This window comes from Alexandromys fortis, unplaced genomic scaffold (assembly GCF_014885135.2).
Source record: "Alexandromys fortis isolate MF-2015 unplaced genomic scaffold, M_Fortis_MF-2015_v1.1 scaffold_1, whole genome shotgun sequence".
In the NCBI taxonomy this organism is placed as follows: domain Eukaryota; kingdom Metazoa; phylum Chordata; class Mammalia; order Rodentia; family Cricetidae; genus Alexandromys; species Alexandromys fortis.
Window position 1 is genome coordinate 35,179,574 of NW_026067927.1, and position 12,196 is coordinate 35,191,769.

The 12,196-nt window shown below is 43.2% G+C and overlaps 1 protein-coding gene and 1 non-coding gene across 3 annotated transcripts in view; one reads left to right on the forward strand and one right to left on the reverse strand.

Moving 5' to 3' along the window:
• Positions 1-7,690, forward strand: part of Ddx46 (DEAD-box helicase 46) — a 45,458-nt gene extending 37,768 nt beyond the window's left edge. Inside the window, exons 19-23 of one of the 2 annotated variants that reach the window (XM_050143884.1) lie at positions 338-514; positions 1,791-2,009; positions 2,837-2,981; positions 3,508-3,581; positions 5,005-7,690. In XM_050143884.1, the coding sequence (XP_049999841.1) occupies positions 338-514; positions 1,791-2,009; positions 2,837-2,981; positions 3,508-3,581; positions 5,005-5,052 (663 nt within the window). In that variant the 3' untranslated portion in view covers positions 5,053-7,690. The remainder of the gene's footprint in view (positions 1-337; positions 515-1,790; positions 2,010-2,836; positions 2,982-3,507; positions 3,582-5,004) is intronic. The other variant, XM_050143885.1, reaches the window with a different exon arrangement.
• Positions 3,228-3,333, reverse strand: LOC126503084 (U6 spliceosomal RNA). Its single transcript, XR_007592152.1, has one exon. It is a non-coding gene; the product is annotated as a U6 spliceosomal RNA (small nuclear RNA).
• Positions 7,691-12,196: the final 4,506 nt, after the last annotated feature.

The window sequence follows — 12,196 nt, forward strand, 5'->3', positions numbered from 1 at the left end:
CAATATTCTGTCTGTGTGTAGTCTGTAGGCCAGAAGAGGGCACCAGACCTCATTACAGATGGTTGTGAGCCACCATGTGGTTGCTGAGAATTGAACTCAGGACCTTTGGAAGAGCAGGCAATGCTCTTAACCACTGAGCCATCTCTCCAGCCTGGCAATAAATTTTTGAAAGAAAAGTTAGTGAAGAGTTGGTTTGTTTTTCTGTTGATTCATGTATTTGAATTTATGTAAATTTAACTAATTCTAACCTTTTGTGGAAACATTTCTTTTTGTAGGTGCAACTAAATTAATATTTCTAACCCAGTATTTACTAATTCTTCTTTTTCTCTTGTTTTAGATTGATGAACAGATTGAGAGCATGTTTAATTCAAAGAAGAGAGTAAAAGACATGGCTGCACCTGGCACATCTAGTGTGCCTGCCCCAACCGCAGGCAACGCTGAGAAGCTAGAGATTGCCAAGAGGCTGGCTCTTAGAATCAACGCTCAGAAGAACCTAGGCATCGAGTCTCAGGTATTAAGTAATTTGTTCCGAGTCTTAGTCATTCTTCCTATTGCTGTGACAGGAGACTCTTTAGAGTGATGGTTCAAAGTGGAAAGTGTCTTTGGTTTTTAAAGAAGCAGGGTTTTTTGTAGCCTAGGCTGGCCTCGAGCCCTCTGTGTAGCCGAGGATGACCCTCTCCTGGTCCTTCTATCTTTGCTTCCCATGTGCCAGGATGACAAGTGTGCCCCACATGCTTCAGACCCCACTTTAGTGTGGGTCCCCTCCAGGAGCATCTCTGTGTGCCTCTTGTAGAACCCTATAAGGCACATGAGTTGTGGACAGCTCATAGAGAGTAGGTGAGCATCCTGATCCCGAATGCTCCATAATCTGAAACTGTTTTTCTTTGGTGACGTGATGTTGAGTGTTTTTTTGTTTTTTTGAGATAGGGTTTCTCTGTGTAACCCTAGCTATCCAGAAACCCACTATGTAGATCAGGCTGGCCTCCAGTTCACAAAGATCCCCCTGTCTCTGCCTACCCTACCGAGTGCTAGGACTAAAGGTGTGTGGCACCATGCCTAGCTGAGGTTGTGTTTTTTAGACACAGGGTTTGTATTCTCAGCCAACCCAGAGCTGACAGTTTCTCCTTTCCTGCTCCTGAGATTATAGGAGTGAGCCATCGTGCTGGGCACTGCTTACTACCATGTAAAACAGAAGGTTTTGATTTTTTTTTTTTTTTTTTTTTTTTTTTTTGGCTTTGGTTTTTCGAGACAGGGTTTCTCTGTAGCTTTGGAGTGTGTCCTGGCTCTCGCTCTGTAGATAAGGTTGGCTTTGAACTCAGAGATCCACCTGCCTATGCCTCCCAAGTGCTGGGATTAAAGGTGTGCACCACCACCGCCCAAAAAACAGAATTTTTATAGTATGCCCAAAGAATGATAAGTTACTGCGTTTTTGGATGGTTCATTGTGGGTAGGGGAAGGCTCAGTGATGATGGCCACACAGGCATATTGTAACGAAGTAGAAATGGCACTAGTCACAAGGTATGCGATTTTAGAAAAGCCGTGCTATGTTCTGCGTGCTGCGCCTTAGCTAATGCTCCGTGTCTACAGTGACTGTCCCTCAGTTTTCTCGTCAGCACGAGAGGAAAGTGACAGTATCAGTCATGCACTCACACTGTGAGGGATTGCTGTAGAAAGACACTTTCTGTGTATGAAGTGCAATTAGTGGCTTTGGGGAGAATCATTTATGGTGAGGTCCTTGGCCCTCTCTCTTCTGCAGCTGAGGTTTAACTGGAGGTCTTCTTAAACCGCAGGATGTAATGCAGCAAGCCACCAATGCCATTCTCAGAGGGGGCACCATTCTGGCTCCCACGGTGTCGGCAAAAACCATTGCAGAACAGCTTGCTGAAAAGATCAATGCCAAGCTGAATTACGTGCCTTTGGAGAAACAGGAAGAGGAGAGGCAGGAGGGTGGGCAGAGCGAATCTTTCAAGAGATACGAGGAAGAGTTAGAAATTAATGACTTCCCACAGGCAAGTAACAAATATAAAGTATTTTATATTGTGAAGTAGAAATGCTTCTTTCAGAACAGAACCCTTTCCTTAAAACACATGAACTGTTGGCTCTATTGTTCTTAGTTTGTTTCTTTCTTTTCTTTTTTTTTTTTTTGAGGTAGGGCCTGACCCTCCTACCTCACAGGTGCTGGGTTGACAAGTGCACACCTCTAGTCCTGTCTCTTATTTTTTCCTGCACTAGAGGAGAACCTAGGACTTTGTACACACAGACAATACTTCAGTGCTGATCTGGACCTCCAGCCCCTGAGACAGGATTGTTTCTAAGTGAACATTAAATGCCTTTTACCTATATAGGGGATATAGGGGAGATTAATGGTGAATCTGTGATCTGTTCTCTTTCTCTCTTTCTTTTCTTTCTTTCCTTCTTTCCTTTTTGTTTTTGTTTTGAGACATGGTTTTTCTATGTAGTCCTAGCTATCTTGGAACTCTGTAGCCCAGGCTGGCCTCAAACTCACAGAGATCCTCCTGCCTCTGCTTCCCAGTGCTGGGGCTAAAGGCATGCACCGCCTCTGCCTAGTGAATCTATTCTTTTTCAGCCCGGAATTTTAGATTAATTGTGTGATATTATGTATGGGGAGTTGGGAGGAGGACGGGGATCAGGATGGGCGTGTCAGTCAGAGGACAGCTTGCAGGAGTTGGTTTTCTCCTTCCACCAGGCAGGTTTAGGGCTTGAACTCAGGTCGTTAAGCCTGGGTAGCGGGACCCTTATCCACTGAGCATCTATCTCACCTGCCCTCAACTCAGACTTCTGTGTTGTGATTTGAGTCTCCAAACCTTCTTTTTAGACGGCAAGGTGGAAAGTCACCTCTAAGGAAGCCCTGCAGAGAATCAGTGAGTACTCGGAAGCCGCCATCACCATCAGAGGCACCTACTTCCCTCCTGGCAAAGAGCCCAAGGAAGGAGAGCGGAAAATTTACTTGGCGATTGAAAGTACGTACCGTTGCTTTTATGTGACACCTGAGTTAGATCAGGGTTGGTGTAGGTGTTACACGAGTCAGTATGAAGTGGATAGTAGGAGTGAACTGAAAATAGGGACCTCTAAGAAGTGACCATGTGTCTTAGAAGTTCGGGATATGGTTGTATATATTTAAAGCTGACAGACCTATTGTGGGGATTACGTTTGAAAATTGCTTTAAAGAAGGTACAAATTTTAAGGACATACACATATTCTTTTCTTTAAATACTGAGCACTTTATGATTTTGTGTGTCATCCTTGTTCAGGGGCCATGGTCCTCTTCTCCGCATCTTCATAGTTTAGTGCATGTGCTGTCCAAGTGAGCACAGACTTGACAGACTTGTGTTTGGTCAGCATTTAAGTTAGAAAGTGACCCAGCTGTACCAGTTCACTATCTTGGCAGGCAGTACACTTCCTAACATTACCTGAAGTGTGGTCTCCTGGACCTCCTTTCAGTGGAGAACAGTAGTATGAACCATACATTTTCTACTCAATCATCAGGTGCCAACGAGCTGGCTGTGCAGAAAGCAAAGGCAGAAATCACCAGGCTCATAAAAGAAGAACTAATCCGACTGGTAAGTGAAACCCTCAGGCCTTATTTGTTTCAGTGACTGTTTATCGAACTTTAATACACACAGGCATAGAAATCATAAACACCTGTCTTGCCAGCTGAACACCTGTAATCCCAGTGTTTGGGAAGTAGCAGCAGTTGAGTTTCACGGCCAGCCTGGTGGGACTTGAGGCCCTGTCCCAACACAGAAGTCTTTTTTTTTTTTTTTAAAGATTAATTTAGTTATTATGCATACAGTGTTCTATCTGCATGCATGCCAGAAGAAGACACCAGATCTCATTATAGATGGTTGTGTGTGAGCCACCATATGGTTCCTGGGAATTGAACTCAGGACCTCTGGGAAATCAGCCAGGGCTCTTAACCTCTGAGCTATCTCTCCAGCCTCACATAAATATATCTTGATGAAATTTTGGAGTAGGCACTTGAGTGTAGTCACTATCTAAATGAAGAAATGCAGATCATTGCTCCATCTAGAAGCCTGGCCTCTGGCTTCCATTAGTTTTATGTGTTTTTAGCTCTGCGTAGTGGGGCTACATGCTGTCTACTCTTCATGCCTCAGCATTATACTGAGGAGGCCAGGCTATTGTAGCAATAATGCATGCCTTTTCATACCTGCATGCTATTTGTTTACATACATTGCAGTTTACTTACATACTGGACTTGAGGGTATTCTACTTTTGACTTTTATGAATAACATAACTGTGAACCTTCTTTGACTTTTTGCTATACATTAATGCATCTTTTTATTGAATATACACTTTGGAATAGAATTTCTATTTTTAAATACCATATAGTCATCTATTTAGTAGGTGTTATTACCACATTTTTTTTGCAAAAGGATTTACCAGTTTTTACTCATTGGAGCATCTGAAAATGCCAGTTATTCTGTGTCCTGACCAACCCATGGTGTGGCCAATATTTTAAAGTTTGCAGTGAGTTAAATATGGAAAAAGAAAAACCTACTAAAGATAACCTTTCTCAGGGAGCCACAGATACATCATTGATCTTAAGTACCAGTTATGGGCTATAAACTCTTCATGCAGCAGCTTCTGCAGTTGGGGGGCTTTTCTGAAATTCCATTTATACAATCTTTTTGGGGGATTTTTAAGGGTTAGTCTGGGCTATTGAATGTGTTGTTTCTAAAATGTATTAATAATATAGTAGTGTACAAAGGTTTTGAGATTATTTCACCTAACAGTAATAGAAAAAGAACTTCATGCTTTGAGACTACAGAGTTATCAGGGAAAGAATGCGGGGTGAACAGAGAGAACGAATTCTTTACTGAGCTATCCCTCTGCCTCCACTCAGTAACAGCCTTTTTATTTTGGCTATGTGATAGTGTAACAAATTGTTAAAAGAAAATAATCTTAAACATTCACCTTTTTTATGTGTGCTTTTTCTAACCTTCCTTTTATTTTCTCTCATAGCAAAATTCGTACCAACCAACAAATAAAGGACGATACAAAGTATTATAAACCACTCGGAGCCACTTTGTACCTGTACTGGTCTGTGACGTTTACAATGTATTGTAAAGTAAGACCCTGAAAGTTCTGTCTTGCTTATTTTTTAAATACAAGAAACTAGTTGTTTGTTACAGAAGTCGCCTGTCAGTAAGTACTGCCCCACACTGGTCCAAACCCCATTCTAATCAGACCTCTTTTCAGAGTGCGATACTCCTTTATGTCAACCTTGGGTACCAATATTTTAAGAGTCTGGAAACAGTGGGGTGTTGTCTTGAATGTACTAATAAAGTCTGTCAGTCACTGAGGGCCACTGACCTCTCCTCTGTCACTGAAAATGCGATGTGATCATCTTGAGAAAGGTGAAGTTCTTGTCATGTTTGTTGCTGCCTTTTAAGCTTACCTCCTCTGTTTGACTGACTGGAACTCAAACAGGATCAAAGAATGTTACAGTAGACATTCACAAAATAGGTTCAGAGTTTTTATTTTAAATTTTTCATCAGAAATGAGTAGTAGTTGGTTTGCCTTTGGTTTTGTAAAATTAAACGTAACATAATGAGATTTTTGCATTTCTTTCTTTTATTTTCCCTCCTTTTGAGAGAGTCCCTTTGTAGCACAGGCTGGCCTTGAACTTGTGATCCTCTTGCATCTACCTCTCTAGTGCTTGAGATTGCCACCCTCAGCTTTCCACATCTTTCTGCTGCATCAATGTTACTATTTCAGGTTCCCTCTCAGCTCTGACTGTGCCTGAGTGCTAATTTGTCCTTGCCTACTTTTAGAGAAAGTGATTGTGGCCATATCATACTAAAAATATGGTTCCTTTCCCTCCAAAGTGTTTCTTTAGACAGCTATATTATGTTATATATAAATACCTTACTGCTTTTAGTCTAATTTTCCTTCAGGATGATTGAGTAGGTTATGAATTTTTCCCTGTTAAAATAAGACAGGAGGTGAATGCCTGTAATCCTAGAACCCAAGATGGGGGCAGAAAGATGATGAATTTGAGGCCATCCTGGGCTTACATAATGAAACCTTCCTCACAGGAGGCAGAGACAGGCAAACTTCTGGGAGTTTAGGCTAGCCTGGTTTACAGAGCTAATTCCAGGACAGCCAAGGCTACACAGAGAAACCCTGTCTTGGAAAACAAAAACATAAAACAACAACAACAAAACAACAAAAAAGAACAAGGCTGAGGATCTGGGTCAGTGGTAGTGCACTTGCCTAAGTGTGCCCCAGGTCTAACACAAGGTAGAAACAAGTGCTGGTTCTTAGGCAGATGAGGTGACTCAGATGACTCAGTTGGTGATGTTTGTGCTACCAAATCTGGGCACCTGAGCTCAATCCTGTGATCCACATAGCACGAAGTATAAGTTGTTCTTTGACACGCATTATGTGCGCATATACATACATGTGGGCACAAGCACACAAATATAATAAAAGAAAAGCAAATTACATGAAATACTGGCATTTGAGTTTCAGGCTATAGTCTCTCTCGGTAAAATTTAGTGCACAAAACTCCCCAAGATTGGTACTTTAGAGCTTTTGGGGTCTGATTCTGAGTGGTGTAATTGGATTACCTGAAACTACTTTCAATACTCCTGATATATGAAAACTTCATATTGTCATCAGAAAAAAAGCTTTCTCAGGTATTTAATAAATATTTCTTAAATTAAGAGGTAGAAAGTTTCTTTAAGCATCCTTGACTTAAACCCACACAGGTAATCCCAACCTTTAGGAGGCAGAGGCAGGATGATCCCTGGGTTCAAGGCCAACCTATTTTACATAATGAGTCTCAGGCCAGTCAGTTCTATACAGTGAGACCCTGTCTTATAAACAAGAGAACAACAAATATATATATGTATATATTCTTGATTTAGAGGTTTTTAAGTCAGAGTATACTAGAGTTGTTAAATACTTTTAAGGCAAGAGCAGTGCGGTGTAGTGAGGAGCCGCTTGTTCATCCCGGCTGCCCAGAATCTCAGCATACCGAGGGGAATCCCACATCAGTGATCCATTCTGTAAGAGCGCTTGGTGCTCTTGTAGAGGACCCAGGTTCAGTTCCCAGCACCCACATGGCAGCTTATATCTGTCTGTAATTCTAGTGATTAAATCTAAAGAACAGTCAAACATTTTTAACATAGTTAATAGCCGTATTGACGGGTGAGCATTCTGTTTGTTAAGTATAAGTGTCTTTGTCCTGGAAAGGTAGAATGTAATTGGGAAATAATTTTTATACCTTCACATATCCAGTTATTTCTCTTGAAGGAAGAAAGTAGAGGAAATACCTATAACAATATCATGAAACTCAACTTCACACCAGAATTCTGGTCATCAGCACTTGTTCCCGCCTTAGTTTGTTACCTTACGAGTACATGGCAGTCACAATGGTTCAATGGTGCTCCCCGAAACTCGCTGGGTCTCGTTGAGGCCCAAAAGTTATATCATTTCGAATTTTCTGTTTGTGGATCTCGTTGTGAAGAAACACTGGTAGTATTTTGTTCGCAAATGAAATATTGCTTAGTACATTTTTTTAGTATCAATACTGACTTGATTTTTAAAGTTTGGATGATGTACAAATTTTGTTTTTAATGCAATATCAATATTTGCTCAAGGTCTCTAAATTCCTTACAGAATAAAGTTAATTCAGTCTGGATTGGTCTCAGATTATCTTTTCTTGAATACGTTGTTTTGCTTTTTCTATAGTCCTTTTTATATTGTAGACATGTAAGAGAAGTATTATTGCTGGTGTATCTTTGTGAGTTTTTTAAGACAGAGTCTCATTCTATAACTCAGGCTCTCCTGGAACTTGCTTTGTAGACCAGGCTGACCTTTGAACTCTCAGATCTTCCTGCCTCTGCCTCCCAAGTGCTGGGGGGGCATACATAGTATGTATCTTTTTAAAAATTTTACAAAATAAATTTTATGTATTTTTAATGTGTAGTTATTTATTTGCATGTATGTCTGTTGATGTGGGAGTGTCATATCAATCTGTTGATTTCATTGGTTGAGCAATAAACCAACTGCTTGGCCTCATAGCTTAGAACATAGATGGGAGGAGAAAACAGAATAGAATTCTGGGCGGAAGAGGAAGTGAGGTCAGACTCTGCTCTGCTCCTGGAGAGACGCCATGCTCAGCTCTGCTGGATAGACACGATAGCTCTGCGCTCTGAGGCAGAGGCATGAAGCTCCCCAAGATGGACTTAGGCTAGAATCTTCCCGGTGAGCGCACCTTGGGGTGCTTACACGCATTATTAGAAATGGGCTAGTCCAGGTGCGAGAATTAGCCTGTAAGGGCTAGAGTTCATGGGCCAAGCAGTTCTTAAATGAACACAGTTTGTGTGTTGTTATTTCGGGCATGAGCTAGCCAAGCGGCCGGGGTGTTGGGGACGCAGCCCCGCCGCTTCGTATTTCAACAGTCTGTATATCACATATGTCCCTGGTGCCTGCAGAGGCCAGACTAGGGCATTGGTTTCCTTGATACATGAAAAATTAATATTGTTACCAGAAAAAAAACTTTATCAGGAATTAAATAAGTGTTTCTTAAATTACAAGGCAGAAAAGTTCTTTAAGCATTCTAGACTTAAGCCAGGTGTGGAGGTGCACACACGTAACCCCAGCTTTCGAGAGGTAGGATGGTCCCTGTGTTCACCATCTTGTCAGTCCTGTATATTCGTTTTAGGAAAAGATTTATTCTTTTTCTTTGTTTTATGTTGTTGTTTTTTGTTGTTTTGAGACATGGTTTCCCTTTGTATCCCTGACTGTCCAGTCCTAGAAGTCACTTTGGCCTCAAACGCAAAGATCTACTTGCCTCTGCTTACTGAGTGCTGGTATTAAAGCAGTTCAGTACCAGGGCTATATATTAGTGTACACACACTCATACACACACACCTCTGTTTTGTGCTCAGTTTGCTTTGCAAGAGGTCTGGGTTTGAACTTCAGCATTGCAGAAGAGGAAAGGGAGAAAAGAGACATGGACATGAAATCCCACGGCAACTGGGTTCCCTGCAGCTCCTTTCACACACTTCACTATCCCCTGTATAACTGGCCTTGTTGAGCACAGTCTGGGATTGGTCACCACATGCTTCTCGGACTTTTGAGTCTTGAGGATCTCCTGTGGAGGCCTGTGAATACCCATCTCTGCTCTGCAAGGGAATGTTCATAGGTATAATCTCAGATTGTCCTGTGTGGAAACTCAAAGCTACTCTTGAGGCAGAGAAGGAAACGGGGTGTAAACAATGTTTGACCAAGTGTGCTAGGGACTTCTCACACACGTGAGAAAGACTCATTGTCCAGTGCACGCCTTTAATCCCAGCACTCAAGAGGCAGAGGCAGGCGGATCTCTGTGAGTTTGAGGCCAGCCTGTCTACAAGAGCTAATTCCAGGACAGACTCTAAAAGCTACAGAGAAACCCTGCCTCAAATATAAACAAACAAACAAACAAATAAATAAACAAACATGGAGATTAGATCTGTGTTTTGGTATGAGGAACTTGCTTTACTCTAAAAACTGTGGTGTGACAATAAATATGCTTCTGCATGGGCCTTTGGAGTTCAGTTCATCAGAAACTGTGCATCTCTGCTGCCTCAGAGCCTGGTTACATTCTGGAGTGACCCCCTTTGATGGTCTGGTGTAATACAAAACACAGACACTTCGTCCTGAGCCGAGGGTCCTTTTGCTCTATTCAAAGGGAAACTCACTTAGAGTCAGCAACTCCAAATGCAGTGTGCCAGGATATTGCTTTCAAGTGTGGCCTTTGAGCGCCAGTGGCCTAGTTTCCAACCTAAGCCCAGCTCCTAAGCAAGCAGAGCCAGCGGTTCAGTGCCTTCCTCTTTCACGCATAGGACTGATGGCTCCACAGTCTCGCTTCTCAGCTCTCTGACCCCCGATCCCTGCAGTCTAGCTGTTAAAGTCTAGCCACCTGCTAGCTGTTTCTGGGCTGCTTGGGACTGGTACTCCTAGTCCCTGCTTTTCCTGCAACCCCCGTGGCCCACCCCACCAGCACTCAGAAGCCGCCAGCAGACAATGCGACTGCTGAGACTAGTCTTCAGAGGTCCACACTGCTGCACAGAAGCCGTGCCAGGAAGGAAGTTTCAGAAACACGAAGGGAGTGCTGTTTGTGCAGATGCGTCATTTGTGTGCACTGGCTGTCATGGGCTGGGGAGATGTTCCTGTCTGACCTGATTGAAGACTGCTGCAGGAAGATCCGGTGTGTCTGTGAGCAGGGTCATCTGGGGTGACAGTAGGCTGGTTCACCCAAGGGACATCTTGATTTGCGGCCAACGCGAGGCCCATTGGAGCAGCCACGAGCACCATTGCTGTAGTCCTTTCTGCCGAATAGGTAGGTGTCTTTTCGGCAGCTCTGGGATTTGTGGCTGGTTTTTTTTTTTTTGTTTGTTTTTTTTTTTTTTTTTTTTTTTTTTTTCATTTTAAACAAATCCAAAATACCCAAACTATGGTCCTGCTGACAGCTCAGGGGTCTTTGGAGGGAGGGGCTGTTTGAGTGACAGTTCTCTGGTTTCCGAGAGGAAGATAGGTTGTTGCCTCCAAGGTGGGCTTTCTGTCACCATCCTGCTGGACAGCTTTTGTTTTTTTCCTTGGAAGCGTATGTGGGTTTGGAGTATGGGAAGACAGCTAATTAGTTTCATGTTATGTATTTATGGTAAGAACTCTACCAGAATCCAGGTAACTATATAACAAAGTGACTCAGAAGGAAACTAGTCAGACCCCTTTCTGGGCCGCCAGCTCACAAATGACTTTGTGAAAGCTTGGCCTTAGCTTAGGCCCTTTCCCAACTAGCTCTTCTAACTAAAATTAGCCTGGTTGTATTAACCTATGTTCTATCATGTGGCTTGGTTACCTCTCTTCTGTGTGCGTCCTGCTTACTCCAAATCTAGGCACACCTAGATTCATCTCTGCACCCCAATCCTGCCTGTCCTCTCTGCCTAATTATGGGTTATTCGGCTCTTTATTAAACCAATCAGAAGGTGCTTTAGGCAGAGACCCATCTTTACACTGAATGGATTCTGCAACAGAAACAGTTATGGCCAAAGTGAAATGAGGCTAGCGGCAGCTCTATAGTACACTCTAGAGATGCCAGGGATTTTAAACAACAACGAAAACCTAAGTACTACTGGGCATCCCACAAAAGGCTTTTAGTTATTGCATATCGTATGTCAGAAGTTTCTAATGCCATTATCATCTGAATATTCCCATGTTGTTTTGAGGTTGGGTATCTCACCCTAACTACCCAAAGAAACTGAAGGACAATGAGTCTTTTTGTTTTTCAAGATAGGGTTCTCTGTTTAGCCCTGGCCGTCCTGGAACTCACTCTTGTAGACCAGGCTGGCTCCAAACTCAGCTCCGCCTGCCTCTGCCTCAGAATGCTTGGATTAAAGGCATGCACTGGACAATGAGTCTTTCTCACGTGTGTGAGAAGTCCCTAGCACACTTGGTCAAACATTGTTTACAAACAGCAGTGAAAAGCGACTTGTGGAGCACAGCCGCAGTTATCACCAGAGATTAGACGAGGAGAATGGGTGAACCCAGGATGCAGAGATGTGTAGTAACTATCTAATGGTCTGGAATGTCAGCTTCTTTCCCTTGAAGGCTGGCTCTTTCCTGAGCCGGGCCACCTGTTCCGGCGTACTGCTTTGTCAGATTCTACCTGTCCTCTTTGTGATTTTGATATATATATATCAAAATCATTGTCCTTGCCTATGGAGTTTTCCAACTGTGTCTGTAAAAACTAGAAACCTCGTGGATATCAGCCCTTACTCTTCTTCCCCTCACTTTCCTTCTTTCTTCTGCTTATTCTTCCCCCTATTCTTCTCCGCGCCCTTTCACTCCACTTTCTCCCCTTGCACGAAAAATAAAGAAGATGCAGAGGTAACGTATTTGAGTTAATGTTTTACCCTCAGATCCTCGGCTGCCGCAGACATCCAGTTCTGAGCCCTGAGGGGGTACTGAGGCTGGTACTCAAGGCCCCCATAACTGACAAACCTGGTGAGTAGACGTTCTGACATCACAGGGTCGGAGTGAGAAACTCCCCTTGGCGGGAGTCTAGATCAGTCCAGGCTGCGTGTCCGTCAGCGGTCCCCCCCCACCCCGCGCACGCGCACTCTGGCCGCGGGCCAGGCGACCGGTCTCGCGATACCAAAGC